The following is a 16,828-nucleotide window of genomic DNA, read 5'->3' as shown; positions in this document are numbered from 1 at the left end:
TGTTTTATAACATATGGTACATCATAACTGGAAACATTTGCAAAGCAAATGCATAATGCTTACCTCCAAATGGTCTATCCTAACAAACTACTGCTCTGTTTATAGTAGTAGTAGTAGTAGTAGTACTTTGTGGTAAACTCAAACCTATTCGTATAATGTTATATAGTGACCAGCCCCTTCAACTCTGTCCTGCCAGGTGCTACATAATGTAATCCGACACCATAGGGTGCCTGCTACAGCACTGGTCACCAGCACTGGTGACGGCCATCTGGTCCAGGTCATTGCCCTTATTTCTGCATCTGTATAGTCAGCATGATACACCAGCTATTTGTTTGAAACAGAAAAAGAGAAAATAACACAAAAGCAATAATATTTTCCTTCAGATCGTAAACATAACTATATCATATCATAGAATTTTGTCTCATCGTTGTCATCTTCCCATCGCTATGAATGAATTATATCATATCACTTATAACAAACCCACCTCGTCCAGGTCGGGTGAGCCTCTCTTGAGCTCTCCTGCCATCACCAGGACAGATTTGAGCGCTCGCAGACCGAAGTCGTAGTGGTGCTGCTTGGACAGCTGCTCCTTAGCCAGCTTGTACAACACCGTCATCTTCTTGGCAAGGACCTGGTAGGACAATGAATATTAAAATGAATGAATGAATGAATATAGTTCAAGGAAGAAAGGGAGGGAAAGAAGGAACAAATTAAGAAAAGAGGGAAGAAATGAAGGAAGGAGGGAAGGCAGGAAGGAGAGGAAGGAAGGAGGGAAGGAAGAGGGATGAAAGGAGGGAAGGAAGGATGGAAAGAAGGAAGGATGGAAAGAAGGAAGGAGGAATGGACAGAAGGATGGAAGGAGGGATGGAAGGAGGGAAGGAGGGATGGATGGAAGGAGGGATGGAAGGAGGGAAGGAGGGATGGATGGAAGGAGGGATGGAAGGAGGGATGGACGGAAGGAGGGATGGAAAGAGGGAAGGAAGGATCATCAAAAGCTTTTCTATAGACAATTGAGTAAAAGCCTGAAATATTGGTCAAATCTGCTATGAAAGAATAGATAGTATTAGATAAAGGAAGCAAGGAAAAGACGGATAACAATAACTGAATGAATTAAGGAATGAAAAATTACAACATTTATGGTACTCGGCTCAGCTGTGATGCAAGAGGACAAGATAGTAGAATGAACAAAATGATCCAATGAATGATTCAAAGAGGAGGCACTTGTAATGCCCATACCACAAAAAAAGTAAGTGCAATTATTGAGTTTTATTTATTTCTCTTAATATTACTGTATTCTAACTTCATTATGTGCAATGGTGTAAACAATAGTGTTGACTTTTAAAATGAAATCTACATTGATTTGCAATTCAGTAACTTGTACTTTAAGTTTACTGCGAATGATCAATAAATAATTCTTGATTCTTGAAAAAGACAAATAAAATCCCACCGACCTTGGCAAGCAGGAATCCTTCGGAGAACAGCATGATCTCGCAGATCTGCTGCAGATCCGGCACGATCACCACCACGGGGCGGAACAGTGCCTTGACGCTCTCTGGCAGCTCTGTACGCCCCGCGTACCCCGGGTTCATCGTGATGAAGATACCCATACGATCGTCCATCGCGATCTCACTGCCCTCAAACTGGGGTACAAAATGTGTTCAAAATGTTAAATAATTTAACTTTGACTGTTTTATGACAATAAAATGAATCAGATGAAATTTCTTCAATTTTGAAGATCCCCATATGATCCATGGCGATCTCACTGCCTTCAAACTGGAATGTGGAGGTACAATGTGTTCGTGTTACTACAGTACTGTACAGTAACTGACAGTGTGTTTTTACTGTAACAGTTAACAGTTAAAGAACAGGGCCTTCACGCTCTCCGGGGTTCATCGTGATGAAGATACCCATACGGTCATCCATCGCGATCTCACTGCCTTCAAACTGGAATGTGGAGATACAATGGGTTCATGTTACTGATTCTGTTTTTTACTAATTAACCCAGGATTCATTGTGATGAAGATCCCCATACGATCGTCCATCGCGATCTCACTGCCTTCAAACTGGAGGTACAAAATGCCTTCATGTTACTCGTTATTTTTGCATTAAAGGATTATAAAATATTGGCTGTTTTATGACTGAAGATTCAGTCATTTTGTGGTGGTTTTTCCCAGGGGTTTATTGTAATGATGATGCCCATATGATCATCCATGGCAATCTCACTGCCCTCAAACTGGAGGAGGAGGTAGTTATTTTATTTATCTATCTAGTACTTAATATGATTTCTCACACCAGAGTGGCACTCTGAGTCTGATCACTGCATAATGTTAGCTAATTGACGAAGTATTATTCAGTTTTACGGTTTCTCTGTCCTTGGTGCTGAACTCTGTGTGCTGTTATGGCACATGTGTTATGTACTGTTTCTTGAAAAGAGCAGTGGGTTTTTCACTAGTGCATTAGCCCTAGATGTACTGTGATGTGACAGTCCTTCTTACGATTAGTCGGAGTGTGTTTGTTTTGCTTTATTCATTTTGATTGAACATACAGCCAAGGCTCAACAACTATTGAGGGTGAACCTTGAGGCTGATACAAAACTAGGATTTGCCAGGACATACAGGGATATAGACATAAAAAAATGACTCAGGACCGTACCTGGAAGCGCTTGAGTTTGTGGATGAGTGCGTTCTGGATGGTCTTGATCTGCGATGAGATGACAGACAGCACGGACACGTCGATACGGTTAAACTCGTCGAAGCAGCCCCACGCTCCACACTGCGCCAGACCCGAGAAGATCTTACCTACAGCCTGGGGGGACAGATCAATCAATCAATCAATCAATCGATAACCAATAACCGATCAATCAATCAATCATGGTCCTAGGTTCGCACATCATACAGGGGAATTGTTCCATGAAATTGTTCCAGGAGAACAGATGTGTTGGGAAATGCCCAGAACTCAGTGTGAATTCAAAACATTGACACAAAGTTGTTGGAGACCAACAAATTAATCAGGCTATTGGTATGAACTCTTCAAAGTAACTACAGTCTAAAGGATGGGAAAGCAGAGACACATCTAAATGTTCACTGCAGAATGAGAACTTATTATAAGCTATAGTAAGAACTATCTACCCTTCAATCAGGACTTTTATCAAAGTTCACTGTACATACATCCAGTTATCATCTGTTGTTCCCCGTAACTTAGGGTTAGACATGCTTGCACTCTGATGCTGGGGCTTCATAGTAGCTTGCCATTTACCTTTTTCATGTGATTTTTGGGCACAGCAAACAAATTTCTACACAAAAAAGCTATTCAACATTATCAAACATGTGTGGTTAAGCTTAACTAACAAAGAAGGAAGAGTGAAATGGTGACAGAGACGTACCTTGAAGTCCATGCCTTCACCACAGTTGGTGACCACACACAGCAGGCCGAGTGCCTTGGCCAGATCCTTGGTGGTCTCAGTTTTACCTGTACCAGCAGGGCCGGCGGGAGCACCGCCCAGGTACATGGACAGGGCCTGGGGGTAACAAACAAGGCATGGTTAGTGACTCTATCAGACCTCAAAATTGACTTCTCTTCCCATTGTCCCAGGACTGTCCTAAAAATAACTTTCTATTGTCCCGAAGTAAGGATGAACTGTCCCAACCTATTTTTGGGGAAGTATTGTTCACAGTACAGTATGACTACAACTTGAAGTCAACTTTATTTTGCTTACATTCTGAACAAAAGAAGGGCTGACATTCTGATGTTGATTATTGTTCTGTTGTCCCAAAAATGTCCCATAATGTCTTTTTGTCCCAGCCAAAATTTTAGTTGTAAGTGGCCATAGGGACAACATTAATTTTCAGCCCTGCTATAATATGGATAGAGTATGTGTTGGCACAGTATTGAGGGGTAGAACTTGAGAAATATCTTGTAATACGGACCTGTGTGAGGGTAAGGTAGATTCGATTGGTAAGTGGAGTGATGACCAGCCTCCCATTAAGACCCATGCACTCGTAACCATACCCAAACTTTACAGTTTACTACGTAACCATACTCTTTTGCAATATTCTCATAGTATATAGTTATACGTACGGATGAAATATTTCGAAAGCCCACCTGTGTGAGGGTTAGGTAGATCCTGTCTGTGAGTGGAGTGATAACCAGCCTCCCGTTGAGACCCATGTACTCGTAGCCGTACCCAAACATGCCGGTACACTGTCGCACCATCAGTTCTTACTAAAGACTTATTACAGATGAATTATACTTTCGAAAACCCACCTGTGTGAGGGTTAGGTAGATCCTGTCAGTAAGTGGAGTGATGACCAGCCTCCCGTTCAGACCCATGTACTCATAACCGTACCCAAACGTGCCGGTACACTGTTTCACCATCAGCTCATCCATGGGTCTGTCCCAGTAGAACCGCAGCTGGCTCTCCCACTCAAACTCACGGATGTCCATGATACTGGAATAACATAATTACAATAAATCTGATAAAATCGCTCAAGCTAAAAAATGTCCATGATACTGGAATACATTGGCTACATACAGCGGCAAGAAGCAGAACTCCAGTCAGAAGCTCTGAGGAAGGTGTCTGATAGACATCGAAACATCAGCACTTTAGCGGAGAATATTTGGTTTGTGAAACAAAACTTCTGTATCCAATACTGGAATATTATGATATAAGAGTTGGTCACTCTTACCAGCAACTTGAGTCACTCTAGATTATGAAAAGCTACAAGAATGTTTTGGCATCTCTAGATCCAGTCAATCGAATTTTAGAGGGACACTCTTGGCAGTATAACAATTACTACCGATTTCTATGTTTAATTTTTTTTTTAAATATGGATGCTTCAAAGTCCTTGAGTTGTTCAAATTGACTACAAAAATTAGTAATAAGTGCGCATCCTGGGAGAATGACAGAGCTAGGATTTAAACTCAATCTTTTGGTCAAGATGCTTCCTGTAACGTAATCAACCCTAACCTGTCTCTGACGAAGATGTCAATGATGTCCCTTGCGTGCACGTCGATGATGAGCACGGTGTTGAACTTGGCACGGTCGTTCTTCGACAGCTCGGACCTGACCTTGACCACAAGGTCGTCAATCTGCTTGTGCATCCTCTTGGCGTAGTTCTTCATGGCGTTCTTGTCACCCTTCTTGACCTTGGAGGGGACACAAATAAGCCTTAAGGCCTCCAGCACATTCATTCTGTATACTTTACACTGGATGAAGTAGGTTCGGATACACTCATATCCTGCCCGTACCTTTCCCATATTTTTTTTATTTCCTATGTCCAGCATCCGCTCGTATATGCTCGTACTTGTAAAGAATACGGAAAAGATACGGGGCGGAATAAGAGTGTATCCAAACCTATTTCGTCCAATGTTATTTTGTTTCCTTTGTGTATTAATGTTATATTTACTTTCTCTGTTGTTTTATGTGCATGTGTAAATAAACATAAACAAACCTTGTTGAAGGTGTCCTCCACCTCCCATGTCCACCAGACTTGGTTACCAGCTAGTACTACCATGCCCTGGTACAGGGTCATCCATTCAACCCTGCAGAAAAAACATCAATAAGTTATTAGCTTAACTTATTAACTTGTGAACTAACTTAGCAACTTGTGAACTAAAGCTCCCAAGTCCACCAGACCTGGTTCCCTGCCAAAACTACCATGCCCTGGTACAGGGTCATCCATTCAACCCTGTGGAAAATAGATTAGTAACTTATTAACTTATCAACTTATTAACTAAAAGTATTAACTAGTTAAAAGCTCCAATGTCCACCAGACCTGGTTCCCTGCTAGTACTACCATGCCCTGGTACAGGGTCATCCATTCAACCCTGTAAAAACACATCAATAACTTACCAACTTTACTTAGTAACTTATTAACTTGTTAAATAATCTCCCATGTCAAGCGCTACCATCCAATTAACTCACACAAACACACACAGTCAGATAACTTATTACTTCATTAAGAAAGTTACTACTAGCTTAATGTCACATGCAATATGTAAAAAAGGGTGTATCACAGAACTGTGGCAGACAGTTAAAAAGAAATCATTTCTATTCTGAATCTTTCATTTCATCCTGGAAAGACAAAATTTCTTGCAGCTCCTTAAGTTTCAACAAAGTCACACAGCGACTATCTTAAGACACATTACCTGGGCATGCCATCCTCGCAGTACTTAAAGATGGCCTCCTTGGTGATGAGACGGTTGGTGGACCTCATCTCCTGTAGCACGGCTGTCATCCAGTCTTCCACACGCCCCTCAGCAGCCACGTTAGACCTGAACTCCATCACCTCCCCCTCAGCTGAGATCATGGCCGTCGCCAGGGTCTCCCCGTTGGAGCCTTCTTGGAACCGCAGCGCAGCAATGTTGTCATACATCTGTTGGGCACAAAAATGACTGTTAAGTCATGTCATCATGGTGGAAAAGTTCTAGGTTTGAATCCCGCAAAATCTAGATGCTATGGATCTGGTAAGTGCAGACCATCTAGTACAATAATGATAGTCTAATGCAGGATAAGCATTTGGTAACTTAAACCATATCAATCCAGAAATGATACTTAACTTAAAAATTGCAGTGCAGAAATGCTGTCAGTGACACATTTACAAGGGACACATGTAAATGGTGGTGCCATCTTGGTCTTTAGGTCTTTAGGATTGTTGACACAGAATGTCATCCCCTTGCTGATTTGCAATGACTTTCATTTACAGCACAGTGCATCACTTTTTGATGGCTACACTGGAATGGTTTTGACCCACCCAGATTGCTAGTTACCTTAATCATGTGTTCCTGCACACAGTTGGGGTCTGAGCTGCCCAGGATGCTGAGAAGCTCCTCGTCTGAGATGAAGAAGAACCTCGGAAAGGCATTCCGTTTGGAGTCCAGATAGTCGTTCAGACTCTTCTGGCACTTTTCTAAACCGTCGCTCAGGTTCTGCAGGTCAGACAGGCGGTTGGGCGCGTGGCACGTCGATTTGATGATCGGGGACTTCGCTGTTTCATTCATGATCTGTTAGGAAGAAGTATGTAAGTTAAATTGCATCTTGAAAGTCAATCAGTGTTGGTAGAAGTTATCATGAAGCAAGTTTTCAACACAATTTTTGTGACTCCAATTTCTTGTGTTGGAAATGAAAGTTTACACGTGTTTCATAATAAGTTAGATTGTATTTGATATCTGATTACTTTGGGTGACTTGTCTGCTTTATTTGTGATCTGTGGCAAGAAATGTAGCCTCTGTTACACAATCTCTCACTGTCTGGGGCTGATGGTAGGAGAAGTTGGCAAGAAGATGAACAGATAATAGTGTGGTCCTTTCCTTGGTACTGAAATGGTGGTTACCTTCTTAATATTCTTTAGCATCTTGTTCTTTTTTCTAAATCTGACACCAGAGTTTCCCAAAAATCATAACAAAAATGAAGACAAGACTATAATGTGGTCCTCTCCATGGTGCTGAAATTATGGTTATTTCTTCAAAATGATGAAAATGTTCTAACTTTGTTCCAGAAAAACAAGTATGTGTGTACCTTTTTGAAGATCTTGTCGATGGCATCAAACTTCTTGGCCTCCTCTGGCAGCTGTGATCGGATGTCTCCTGCCAGGAAGATGCTCTCCAGGTACATCCACTTCCTCTGTACCACCATCCACACCTGGTCAGGGAAAATAGACATGAAGCATTTATCAACTACAGTCATATCAATCCACAAAATCGAGGTAGCAACACTAGGAGGTGGGCTACAACAGTTTTATTTCCAGCCTCCACCACCTTAGCAATGAGAGAAAGGCCCTCCTCCCAGTTCTGCCCTATTGTGCATTTGGTAGGGTGCATAGTCTAGTGGCCAACCCAATATGCAGGCTACTGTAGAGGACAATATGCCGTTCCATGGTATTCTGTTCATTGTAACCAGTAAATTCTGTGCTTCTGTCTTCTCTGTCACGATGAGTGGGAGATTAGCTCTTTAGTGAGCTAAAACTGGAAACAACATGGGAAGTGCCTACCTCAGCCACCTCAGCAATGAGGGACAGGCCCTTCTCCCAGTTCTGCCTTTTTTTGCTAACTGTTTGGAAACTTAAAAAACTCCACAAACAGTACTAGGGGTCCGGAGAAATAATATAAGATTTTTATTCCTTACCTCCACGACTTCAGCGATGAGAGACAGGCCCTTCTCCCAGTTCTGTACGGTCTGGAGGAAAGGTCCGACAAAGCGCGAGGCCGACATGCTCTGTAGGTTCATCGCGTTGTCGTCCAGAATCTGCATCACGTCATCCACAGAGCCCAGGATAAACCCACGGTCAGACGTGCCTGGCAACAGGGAAGGTACAAGATGGTTAGATAGATACTCAATCAACAACCATGAAGTGCCTACAATAATCTGCTAGCTGTGTTAGAGCTGGCTAGGCCATAATACAAGACTTCCATCAATAAGACTGAAAAAGCAGCACCCACAGAGGAAATGACGCAGAAGTCAACCCAGGATCAACCCAGTCTGGTGTATTTCAAAAGGAAAGGTTAAAAAAAGTAAAGGTAGTTCCATGGCCTTTTTGACATGTGGGTTGTTAATCCACTGTATTTAGGGCACGATATTGGAAGGTGGAGCCCATCCCTCTCCTTCTACTGCCTTTTACCTCCCCAACTGGAGACAGTCCTTTTAAGTGCCTTTTCCAATAACCTCTTGGTCTTGTGTCTGACAGCCAAACTAGCACACAACATTCAGCACCAAGGACAGGTCGGGAAAACTTTACATACAAAAATCTTAACAGAAAAAGAAACACCAATTTTCACTTTAGGGAACGTTAGTAATAAATGGTTTATTGGTCCAACATTACTCATGCAAACGCAGCCTTTTATAGCGATGAAACTACGTACAGGTTCAGTGCATACAGAAGCAATGTACCAAGTTCTTACCTTTGATGTATTTGTGCACAGTAAACTTCATACTGGCCCACGTCTCTTCTACCTCCTTGATACCCTGTTTGAAAAGAGAAAAGACTGGATATGAGGTCTGACATCATTTTATAGGACATATACACTGTATCACTACCATTCTGTAATTCTGTTACAGATTTGTAAGAGATAAAAAAATTGTTAGAAGGCAGTAAGTCAAAGACATGATACCAGACAGGATATCTCTTACCTTCCCAATCTTTAAGACTGAAGTTGTAACTTGAAGTTAGTGTTTCTCTTTTTAATTAGACAAAGACATGCTACCTAAGACATCCCCTGCCTTCTTGATGCTGAGTTCCTTAAAGCCTTAGGAGATGAGAGTTTTTAGACATGCTGTCTATCCAAGGCACCCCTACCTTCTCGATGCTGAGTTCCTTGGAAGCGGAGGTGACGATGTCAGCGATAGTTTCTGCGTAGTTGTGCAGGTCCATGGCAAACAGATTCTCCAGTGTGAACGTCTCCGGGTTCATGTCAAACGACTTTCCTGTCTTCTCCATCAGCTCCTTCCAATGACTGGGAATTAGCAAAGAGGGTCAGATAAATTTCTTAGAATGATAAATTTGCATACATTATGAAGGATCTCTTTCTCTCTATCGGGTTCAACGTCTGTTGTTCCCCGTAACCGAGGGTTAGACGTGCTCGCACACTGATGCTGGGGCTTGATGGTAGCTTGTCATTTGCCTATTAGTTTGTCCTGTGGTTCTTGGGCACAGCAAATGTCAATACCCCTGCAGGTTAGAGTATCAGTAACTTCACCTGCCAGCCATGCAGTGTCCAACATTAGGTGATGCAGTTAGACATCCGAAACAAGATCATTCCAGTTGAAAGTAGCAGTCTGCTGCCTAGTGTACCATGTGTATGACTGTTACATGAATATTTCATGAATAAACAATTTCAAACAAACAAACAAACTGACGTACCGTTCTCTCAGCGCCTCGTGTTTGAGATCCACGAAGAGCGGGATGGAGGCCTGGAACTCCCGCATCTTCCCGTCCAGGTGGTGGGCCACCGGGAGGCTCTTCACGTCCTTCGGCATGCGCTTCAGCTGCTTGATAAACCCTTCAATACCCTCCACCAGCTGGTTCACGTTCAGGTTGGCCCAGAGGGTCTGAGACCACTCCTCACGCGCAGCCTGGGGAAAACAGGTCACAACAAAAAGGCTCCAAATCCTGTCTTCAGCATATTTGCACTGGTGCAGATAACATTGAAAATTACTTGCACCAAACAAGTTTTACTTGCACAGAACATAATATTATAGTAATCTATACAATGTAACAAGACATGTTTTGTACAAGCCTAGGCCCTGCAACTCACCTGCAAGACAATAAATTGACCTAAAAAGCAGGATAATAAAATACAGTCATACTATCAGTGCACTTCAATAGTCCGGTATAGTTAGTAATACTTGACGTTCCAGTTTATACGTTTTCTAGTTGCCAGTATGTTTGGGTCCACGTCTCTGGTTCGACTGATGCTTCTGTGCATTAGAGGGTGAGTCTTACACAAGTTCTTGAAATACACTGACACTGAATGTAGCAGGATGAAACTTAACTCTAGGCCTGTAGCCGCCAAGTATTCTTGGTTTTCCCATGTCTTTCCTGTATGCGGCAGCCAAAAATTCTTGATTTTCTGGTATCCCAAACATGAACATGTCCCATTCCCTCATTCCGCGCAGACCCGGAAGCTACTTTACCCGCGACAAGTCGGGAGAGATCAAGGGTCGACATGGTCTTGCACAATCACTGTGACGTCATCCAATGGGCCTTTGCACGCTAATTTATTCCAAAATGTTGACGGTCATCTGCGTTTTCTTTTGTTATGTTGTTTACTGTGGTTTTAGGTGACAAATTTGTAATGTAATGTTACTGAGCCAACCTTCTGTTGTTTGTAGAGTGTGTAGATGATTATTGACTAACCTTCTGTTGTTTGTAGAGTGTGTAGATCATCTCCAGCCCCTTCATCTCCTTCTGTACCTGCTGCAGCAGCGGGTACATGGTGATGGGCAGGTCAAACAGTCGCTCAGCGTTCGCCAGCTCCTGCCGCTCTCGCTCGTACTTACCCAGCTCCTTCTGGTACTGCTCCAGGATCTCAACTCCTGAGCAGATCAAGTCATATAAAACAGATGTCAGTCATCCATTTTTGGATTAGGTTAGGAGATTTTGTAGACGAAAATTAATGCAATTAGATAATTGAGAGTTCCTCTGGTAGTGTCCAGAATCTCAACCCTCAAATTTAAAAGAAGATGCTATATTGTATGTATTCAATGTAAATTTTATGTTCAGCTTTTTTTTCAATCATATCAATCATAGTAACCTTTAAAGTGCAATAATATGTGAAAACTACACAATGGTCGTTTGTCAATTCATTGATCTAAGGTGACAGTTGAAAATTTCTGTCTCTTTAGGGAATATCTTAAAATCAAGAGACTGCAATCAGGATCTCTGCCAGTAGAATATTGTTGTCCTGGGGAATGTACACGTGTAGTAGAAGGACTATCCTAGCTTGACCAGTGAACATAAGAATTTGTAATATCTTCCTGAAGTTCCCTGTGAGTTCCAGACCTTACCTTTGTCTAGGTCAGCCCCCACGGCTCCTGGGCCCTCTGCATGGAACGTCTCCCCAAACTTGTTCAGGTCCTTATCGTACTCCTTAATCTGCTGCAGGGTGATCTGAGTACAGCAAGGAAAGGGAAAAAATCTTTCACTTACTCACTGTCCAGTTTATCTTAGCATGAAAGTTCATCTGTGTTGGTACAAGTCATTATGAAATAAGACTAAGCTTTAACTTCCAACACGGGTCCATTCCGTGAACAAGGTTGATGGAGTCAACCGAAAATTTGGGGTAAGTCCCATTTCTGTAATCTAAGTGTTCGAAGTTAAAGCTTAATCTTATTTCATAATTCGGTTTATCGTCTGTTGTTCCCTGTGCTCCAAGGGTTAGACGTGCTTGCACACTGAGGCCAAGGCTTGATGGCAGCCTGCCAAATTTGCCTCTTATGTGTGCTATTTTTTATCTGAATGGCATTGTACTACATCTAAACATAAGGACGGTGCTTAATTTTTGGTACCTTTAGTTTTCTGTGTAGTTTAGTATCTGCTATGATGTGAAATTTCACCAGACTGAGTGCAGTGCAGTAGTTATGAATTTGCTGCGTTCTTTGGGTTTTACTTTAGCTACTAAGTACTTCTGTAGTGTGGACAACCTTTGATTCAGTGTAGTTTGGTTACAGAATCTGACATAACCTGTGGTGTTTTTTCTTGTGTCTAATTAAGTTGCTGTTGTGCCGTCTCAAGAATCCAGGTAAGAATCCAGGTAAGAATACCTTTAAAACTAAACTCAAAGTGTTTAACACGCTAACATTGACCCCAAGTTAAAGCTACAAGTACAAACTGACTAATAACAAGTCTGATCCAGGCTTTATTTCCACCTATGCTGCTAATAGTCTGGTGTTTGTGGGACCACTATTTATTTTTGAGCTGATCACCAAGTCACCTGGCTGTACTCACTTCTAGACTTAGATGCTGGGTTTTGAAAACATCGAGGTAAAAAGGGATACAAGTTCAACATTAATTTGACATAATCATATAACAAAGTCATACAGAATTAAGTATACCTTATTGTACCATAAATGGGATACTATTTGATGTGCATTATAACAACATCTAGGACAACTATTTGACATAGGATTACCCTTGTCATTAGGTATTCTTTACTGTTCCAGATTGAAGCAAGGTAAATCTAACTAACAAGAGTATTCTAGGCCTCTAAATAATAAAAAAATTTGATCTATTCTATTTTCTTTTCTTCTTTCACTTGAATCCAACAGATATGCAGAGATTATCCAGAACCGTGCCTGATGCTAGCCCTAACCCATTCAGGCATAGAACTAGATTGGCACAGTTCTGGGTACAAGAGAAGGTGTGAAGGGTTGTGTAGGCTCACCTCAGTAAACTTCTTCTTGACTGGCCCGAGTCGTGCGTCGACGTACTTGGAGTCCATGAACAGATCTCCCCAGATCTGAGGCATGTCTTTCACCAACTCTGTCTCTTCTTCTGTTACCTGAAAAAGTAGGGGGGACGTGAAGGTAGGGAATTCATCTAGTACATAAAGCAAGAATTTTCACTGTTGAAAGCTTGTGGGTTTTTTTTTACGGTTCTTAGTGGCAAAGCTGCAGACCTAGAATTAAAGACTGGAGCTGAACCAGTTGAATTTCTTGTATTGGAAGTTACAGTTTGTGCTCAAATTTACTTTATCTAAAATGCGACAGAACATTATACTAACTTACAGGCAGCTAGGCTGATATTCGTAAGTCAACAATAATACATAAGGGGACAACAGGTAACGTTACATAGATTATAATACATGTAATTTCTAATTAAACCAGCCGACAGTAGTTTTAAAGTCAATATCACACTCATAGAAAAGACACCATATAAACTAGGTACTTTAAGTCAAATATGAAAAACTAGTTTCATAATTGCACCCTATGTCCCACCTCTATCTTGTACATCCCCAGGGTTCTGTATCTCTCCTGCAGGTCCACAAATCTCATCTCCACATCCAGAGAGATGTCTTTAATGTTGGCGATCACGCCGAGAACAAACTTCAGATCCTCCAAGGTGTCCGGAACCTTCTTCAAGTCTGATGTCTGGCCCTGAAGACATTAGGGACAAATCATTAAAGGTTACTTTGATTTATTACAGTAATGAAATTCATCTTAGTTTCCAAATTTTCAGGGTTTTAGTAGAAATGACATATAAGTGTCTTAGTTAATCTTATAATTCATCTTATGAACAAAAATGAGCAAAAACCAAGATTCTAAATAATAAGATAAGCCCTGGATACATGAAGGAAAAATTCAATGGTTGATTCAATTTATTTGAGTAATAAGATTCTTCATCTTTCTTTCAGTTTTCAACCCAAGGTAAAAAAATGATATAAGTGTCATGAAAGTTCATCTGTGTTGGTAGTCTAATGACGAAGACTAGAGTGACTGGTCGAAAGCTCTGGGTGAGAATATTTTCTGTTTGTGTTGGAACAAACGTTTTAACTTTAAACAAGATATAAGTGTCCTTATTTTATCATTAGTCTTTTAGAGGACTGAGCAAAGGCAACATGATTAATAAGATTAATATAGAATTCCCAACCTCATAGTCTATATTTGTTTCAATGTGATAATTACTAAGCTTTGAAATAATTGTAATGTATATTTTGGCTTCGGAGAAATTGCTCCCTCATGCTAAATTTTTCTAGTAAATATCTTAAGTTTTAGTTTACTATATATCTTATCCACGAACCTCTAGCTCTGTCTTGAGAGTGAAGAGCTCCTCCTTGGCGGAGTCGTTGAGCAGTTTTCCCAGAGACGTGACCCAGGCCTTGGCGTGGTCCTGGACGGTGGAGGCCAGCGGAGTCAGCTGGAGTCGGATACAGTCCTCATCTTTCACTAGAGGCTGTTCTGATACCTGGGAAACAACAGTAAAATTATGTTACATAGACTTGTCTCATGGGTGATAAATTTATCTTTTCCTAGAGGCTGTTCTGATACCTAGAAAACAACAGTAGGATGTTTGATTTGATAGTACAATACACGAGGGACACAGGCAGCTGTTGCTGGTGTTGTGTCCCACACATAGAATATTACAAACACATACAAAAGTACAATGTTACATAGACTTGTCTCATGGACAACCCATAACTCAGGTACTACATGTAGGCTTTTAGTAGGGGCTGTTTTCATACCATTAGTAGCTGTTACACTGATAGTAGATACCATAACAGTGTGCAGTCAGGATCATCTAAGCATCATACAACAGGACATTGCAAGGCAAATGCTGCAGACAAATACCCCCCCAAAAAAAAAAGAAGTATCTGTCCATGGTACTGAAATATGAGTATTCTGCTAAACTATCCTCTTGTAAATAGTTCAATGGATAGCCCTACTAGTTCAGCACCAAGGACAGATACTAGTAGTCTTTTTAGAATAAACTTCAACTTTCAGATCTTTAAAAAGCCTAATCTTTACATTATTAGTGGTGATAATAGATATCTATTACCTTATTTTGAGTCTAACATACAGACCTCGTGAGCGATCTTGGTGTAGAACTGAAGCTTCTCGTCGTAAGCCACACAGGACGGCTTCTTGGCAGCAAACTTCTCCATCATGATGCCCTGGAGGGGATGGGAACAACATTGCAGTCAGCTGTCTGAATATCTATACTATTGGTACTTTGCAAGATACAGTTTATGGCTGTTTATCAAATGCTGTTTTTAACTGTTACAGCAATGTGTCTTCCTGTACTTAATCTTCACCTGTACAGGGATTATGTACATGTGGATGTATGTGGACTTTTAATTTGCATTGCCTGTTACCACCTACGGAGTCTAAAAGAAATATTTAACAGCTTTTAGATCCACACTTGCTAAATTCTGAGCGGTGCAGGTAAAATGTAGGCACACACTTGGTGCTGAAAACATGGTGCCTTCCACTCAACACTGCTCAAAAGGAAAACACCAGGAGTTCAGCACCAAGGACAGGCTCAGTAAAGGAAGGGCTGCTTTTGTGTGTGTATTGCCATCAATTCAAGGCACACAAACACACCTGTACACCCTTACCTTATCCAGTTTCCAGAGCGGCCGGTATCTCTTCCACCTGCTGAGGTACTTGTTCAGCGCCATGAGGGTCTTCTGCACGTTCTGCGAGGCCGTGACAACCAGGTCGATGACCGAGGAGTCGGCGGCGATGTCGGTGAAGAAGCTGAACACGATGGGCTCGTCCTCGCCCTCTGCATGCTGGGGCGGCGTCTCGATGCAGGTGCCGTGCATCCAACGCACAAACAGCTTTGAACTGGAGAAAAAAGAGACCATGATTATTTCTACTTGCTTCCAGCATAGAGACAGCTTAATACTTTTGTCCATTGCAGAAACAGCTTAGATAATAATAATAATAATAATATACTGTTCTTGGTGGCAAATGAATACAGTTCTATAAACTGGTATCAAACTGTCATTGGCACACCAAATCAGTGTGTGACATCGATAGTCTTAAAAGTTCCGTTCCATCGCGCCTTGTCTGTTGCCTGTTCCCGCAGCCATTTCAGCATGTAGGGCGCCGTCTGGACATTCTGATGGAAGTACAGCTTCACATCATCGACCAGGCAGTCGAGAAGGCCTCCACGGGGCCTACCTCTCCTAGGTGTGAGTTTCTTACTAAAGGCGATGTTAAGTGCCTTTTGAGCAGGTGAATCAAGAGGCATGCGTAATATATGTCCAAAGAGTGTCCACCTACGTCGATGTACTTCGTTGTGCAGCGGTGAAGCCTTACACTTCTTATAGAGTTTGCTGTTAGAGATGTAGTTGGGGTAGTAATAGCCGGCTAAGCGTCGTAGCTGCTTGCGATGCCATCTGTCTATCTTGCTAGCTACCTGTTCCGTTAAACCCCAAGTTCCGGCATTATACAGCAGGACAGGAAGAACATACACGTGGAACAGCTTTAGCTTCAGCTCCAGAGAGACAGCTTTTGCTCCCCACATGTGCCACATGTTCTTCATTGCAAGGTTGGCCAGCTGGATTCTGCCTTCGATGTCATCTGCTATGCCAAGACGTGAACCTACCGACTTTGCCTTTCTCCACACTTCCTCCTTACGGTCCTTTCTCCAGCAGATGTGTACCCGCTCCGTTTTGGTAGCGTTGGCTTGCAGCTTCCATTTTGGTAGGATCTTGACAGCGTTTTCGTGTGTCTCTTCTAGGTGTTGGTAGGAGGTACTGAAAAAGTCAAGGTCATCAGCATACTGAGTTTCAGGGGGCAGCCTAAGCCTCTTGTCTTCAACGGGAGTTGGAGGGCAGGACCTGCGCAGGTCACGGAGGGCTGCTTCATAGTAAACGTTGAATAACTGTG

General features: G+C 42.0%; 1 protein-coding gene across 1 annotated transcript in view; it reads right to left on the bottom strand.

Moving 5' to 3' along the window:
* The window catches only part of LOC109467205 (dynein heavy chain 10, axonemal-like), a 57,734-nt gene that overhangs the window by 27,950 nt on the left and 12,956 nt on the right, over positions 1 to 16,828 (bottom strand). Inside the window, exons 19-39 of the mRNA XM_019765149.1 lie at positions 15,547 to 15,778; positions 15,013 to 15,102; positions 14,232 to 14,396; positions 13,430 to 13,588; positions 12,877 to 12,993; positions 11,501 to 11,603; positions 10,851 to 11,029; positions 9,855 to 10,066; positions 9,291 to 9,447; positions 8,896 to 8,959; positions 8,123 to 8,292; positions 7,517 to 7,639; positions 6,769 to 7,002; positions 6,148 to 6,374; positions 5,451 to 5,541; positions 4,967 to 5,145; positions 4,264 to 4,447; positions 3,383 to 3,517; positions 2,653 to 2,805; positions 1,452 to 1,640; positions 485 to 631 (exon numbers count right to left, since the gene is read on the bottom strand). Of these exons, the coding sequence (XP_019620708.1) occupies positions 485 to 631; positions 1,452 to 1,640; positions 2,653 to 2,805; positions 3,383 to 3,517; positions 4,264 to 4,447; positions 4,967 to 5,145; positions 5,451 to 5,541; positions 6,148 to 6,374; positions 6,769 to 7,002; positions 7,517 to 7,639; positions 8,123 to 8,292; positions 8,896 to 8,959; positions 9,291 to 9,447; positions 9,855 to 10,066; positions 10,851 to 11,029; positions 11,501 to 11,603; positions 12,877 to 12,993; positions 13,430 to 13,588; positions 14,232 to 14,396; positions 15,013 to 15,102; positions 15,547 to 15,778 (3,310 nt within the window). The remainder of the gene's footprint in view (positions 1 to 484; positions 632 to 1,451; positions 1,641 to 2,652; positions 2,806 to 3,382; positions 3,518 to 4,263; positions 4,448 to 4,966; positions 5,146 to 5,450; positions 5,542 to 6,147; positions 6,375 to 6,768; positions 7,003 to 7,516; positions 7,640 to 8,122; positions 8,293 to 8,895; positions 8,960 to 9,290; positions 9,448 to 9,854; positions 10,067 to 10,850; positions 11,030 to 11,500; positions 11,604 to 12,876; positions 12,994 to 13,429; positions 13,589 to 14,231; positions 14,397 to 15,012; positions 15,103 to 15,546; positions 15,779 to 16,828) is intronic.

The sequence above is a fragment of the Branchiostoma belcheri genome, unplaced genomic scaffold (assembly GCF_001625305.1).
Source record: "Branchiostoma belcheri isolate BF01 breed outbred unplaced genomic scaffold, Haploidv18h27 scaffold178, whole genome shotgun sequence".
NCBI classification, from domain to species: Eukaryota; Metazoa; Chordata; class Leptocardii; order Amphioxiformes; family Branchiostomatidae; genus Branchiostoma; species Branchiostoma belcheri.
Note: the sequence above shows the minus strand (reverse complement) of the source record. Positions and strands in the feature narration are given on the sequence as shown.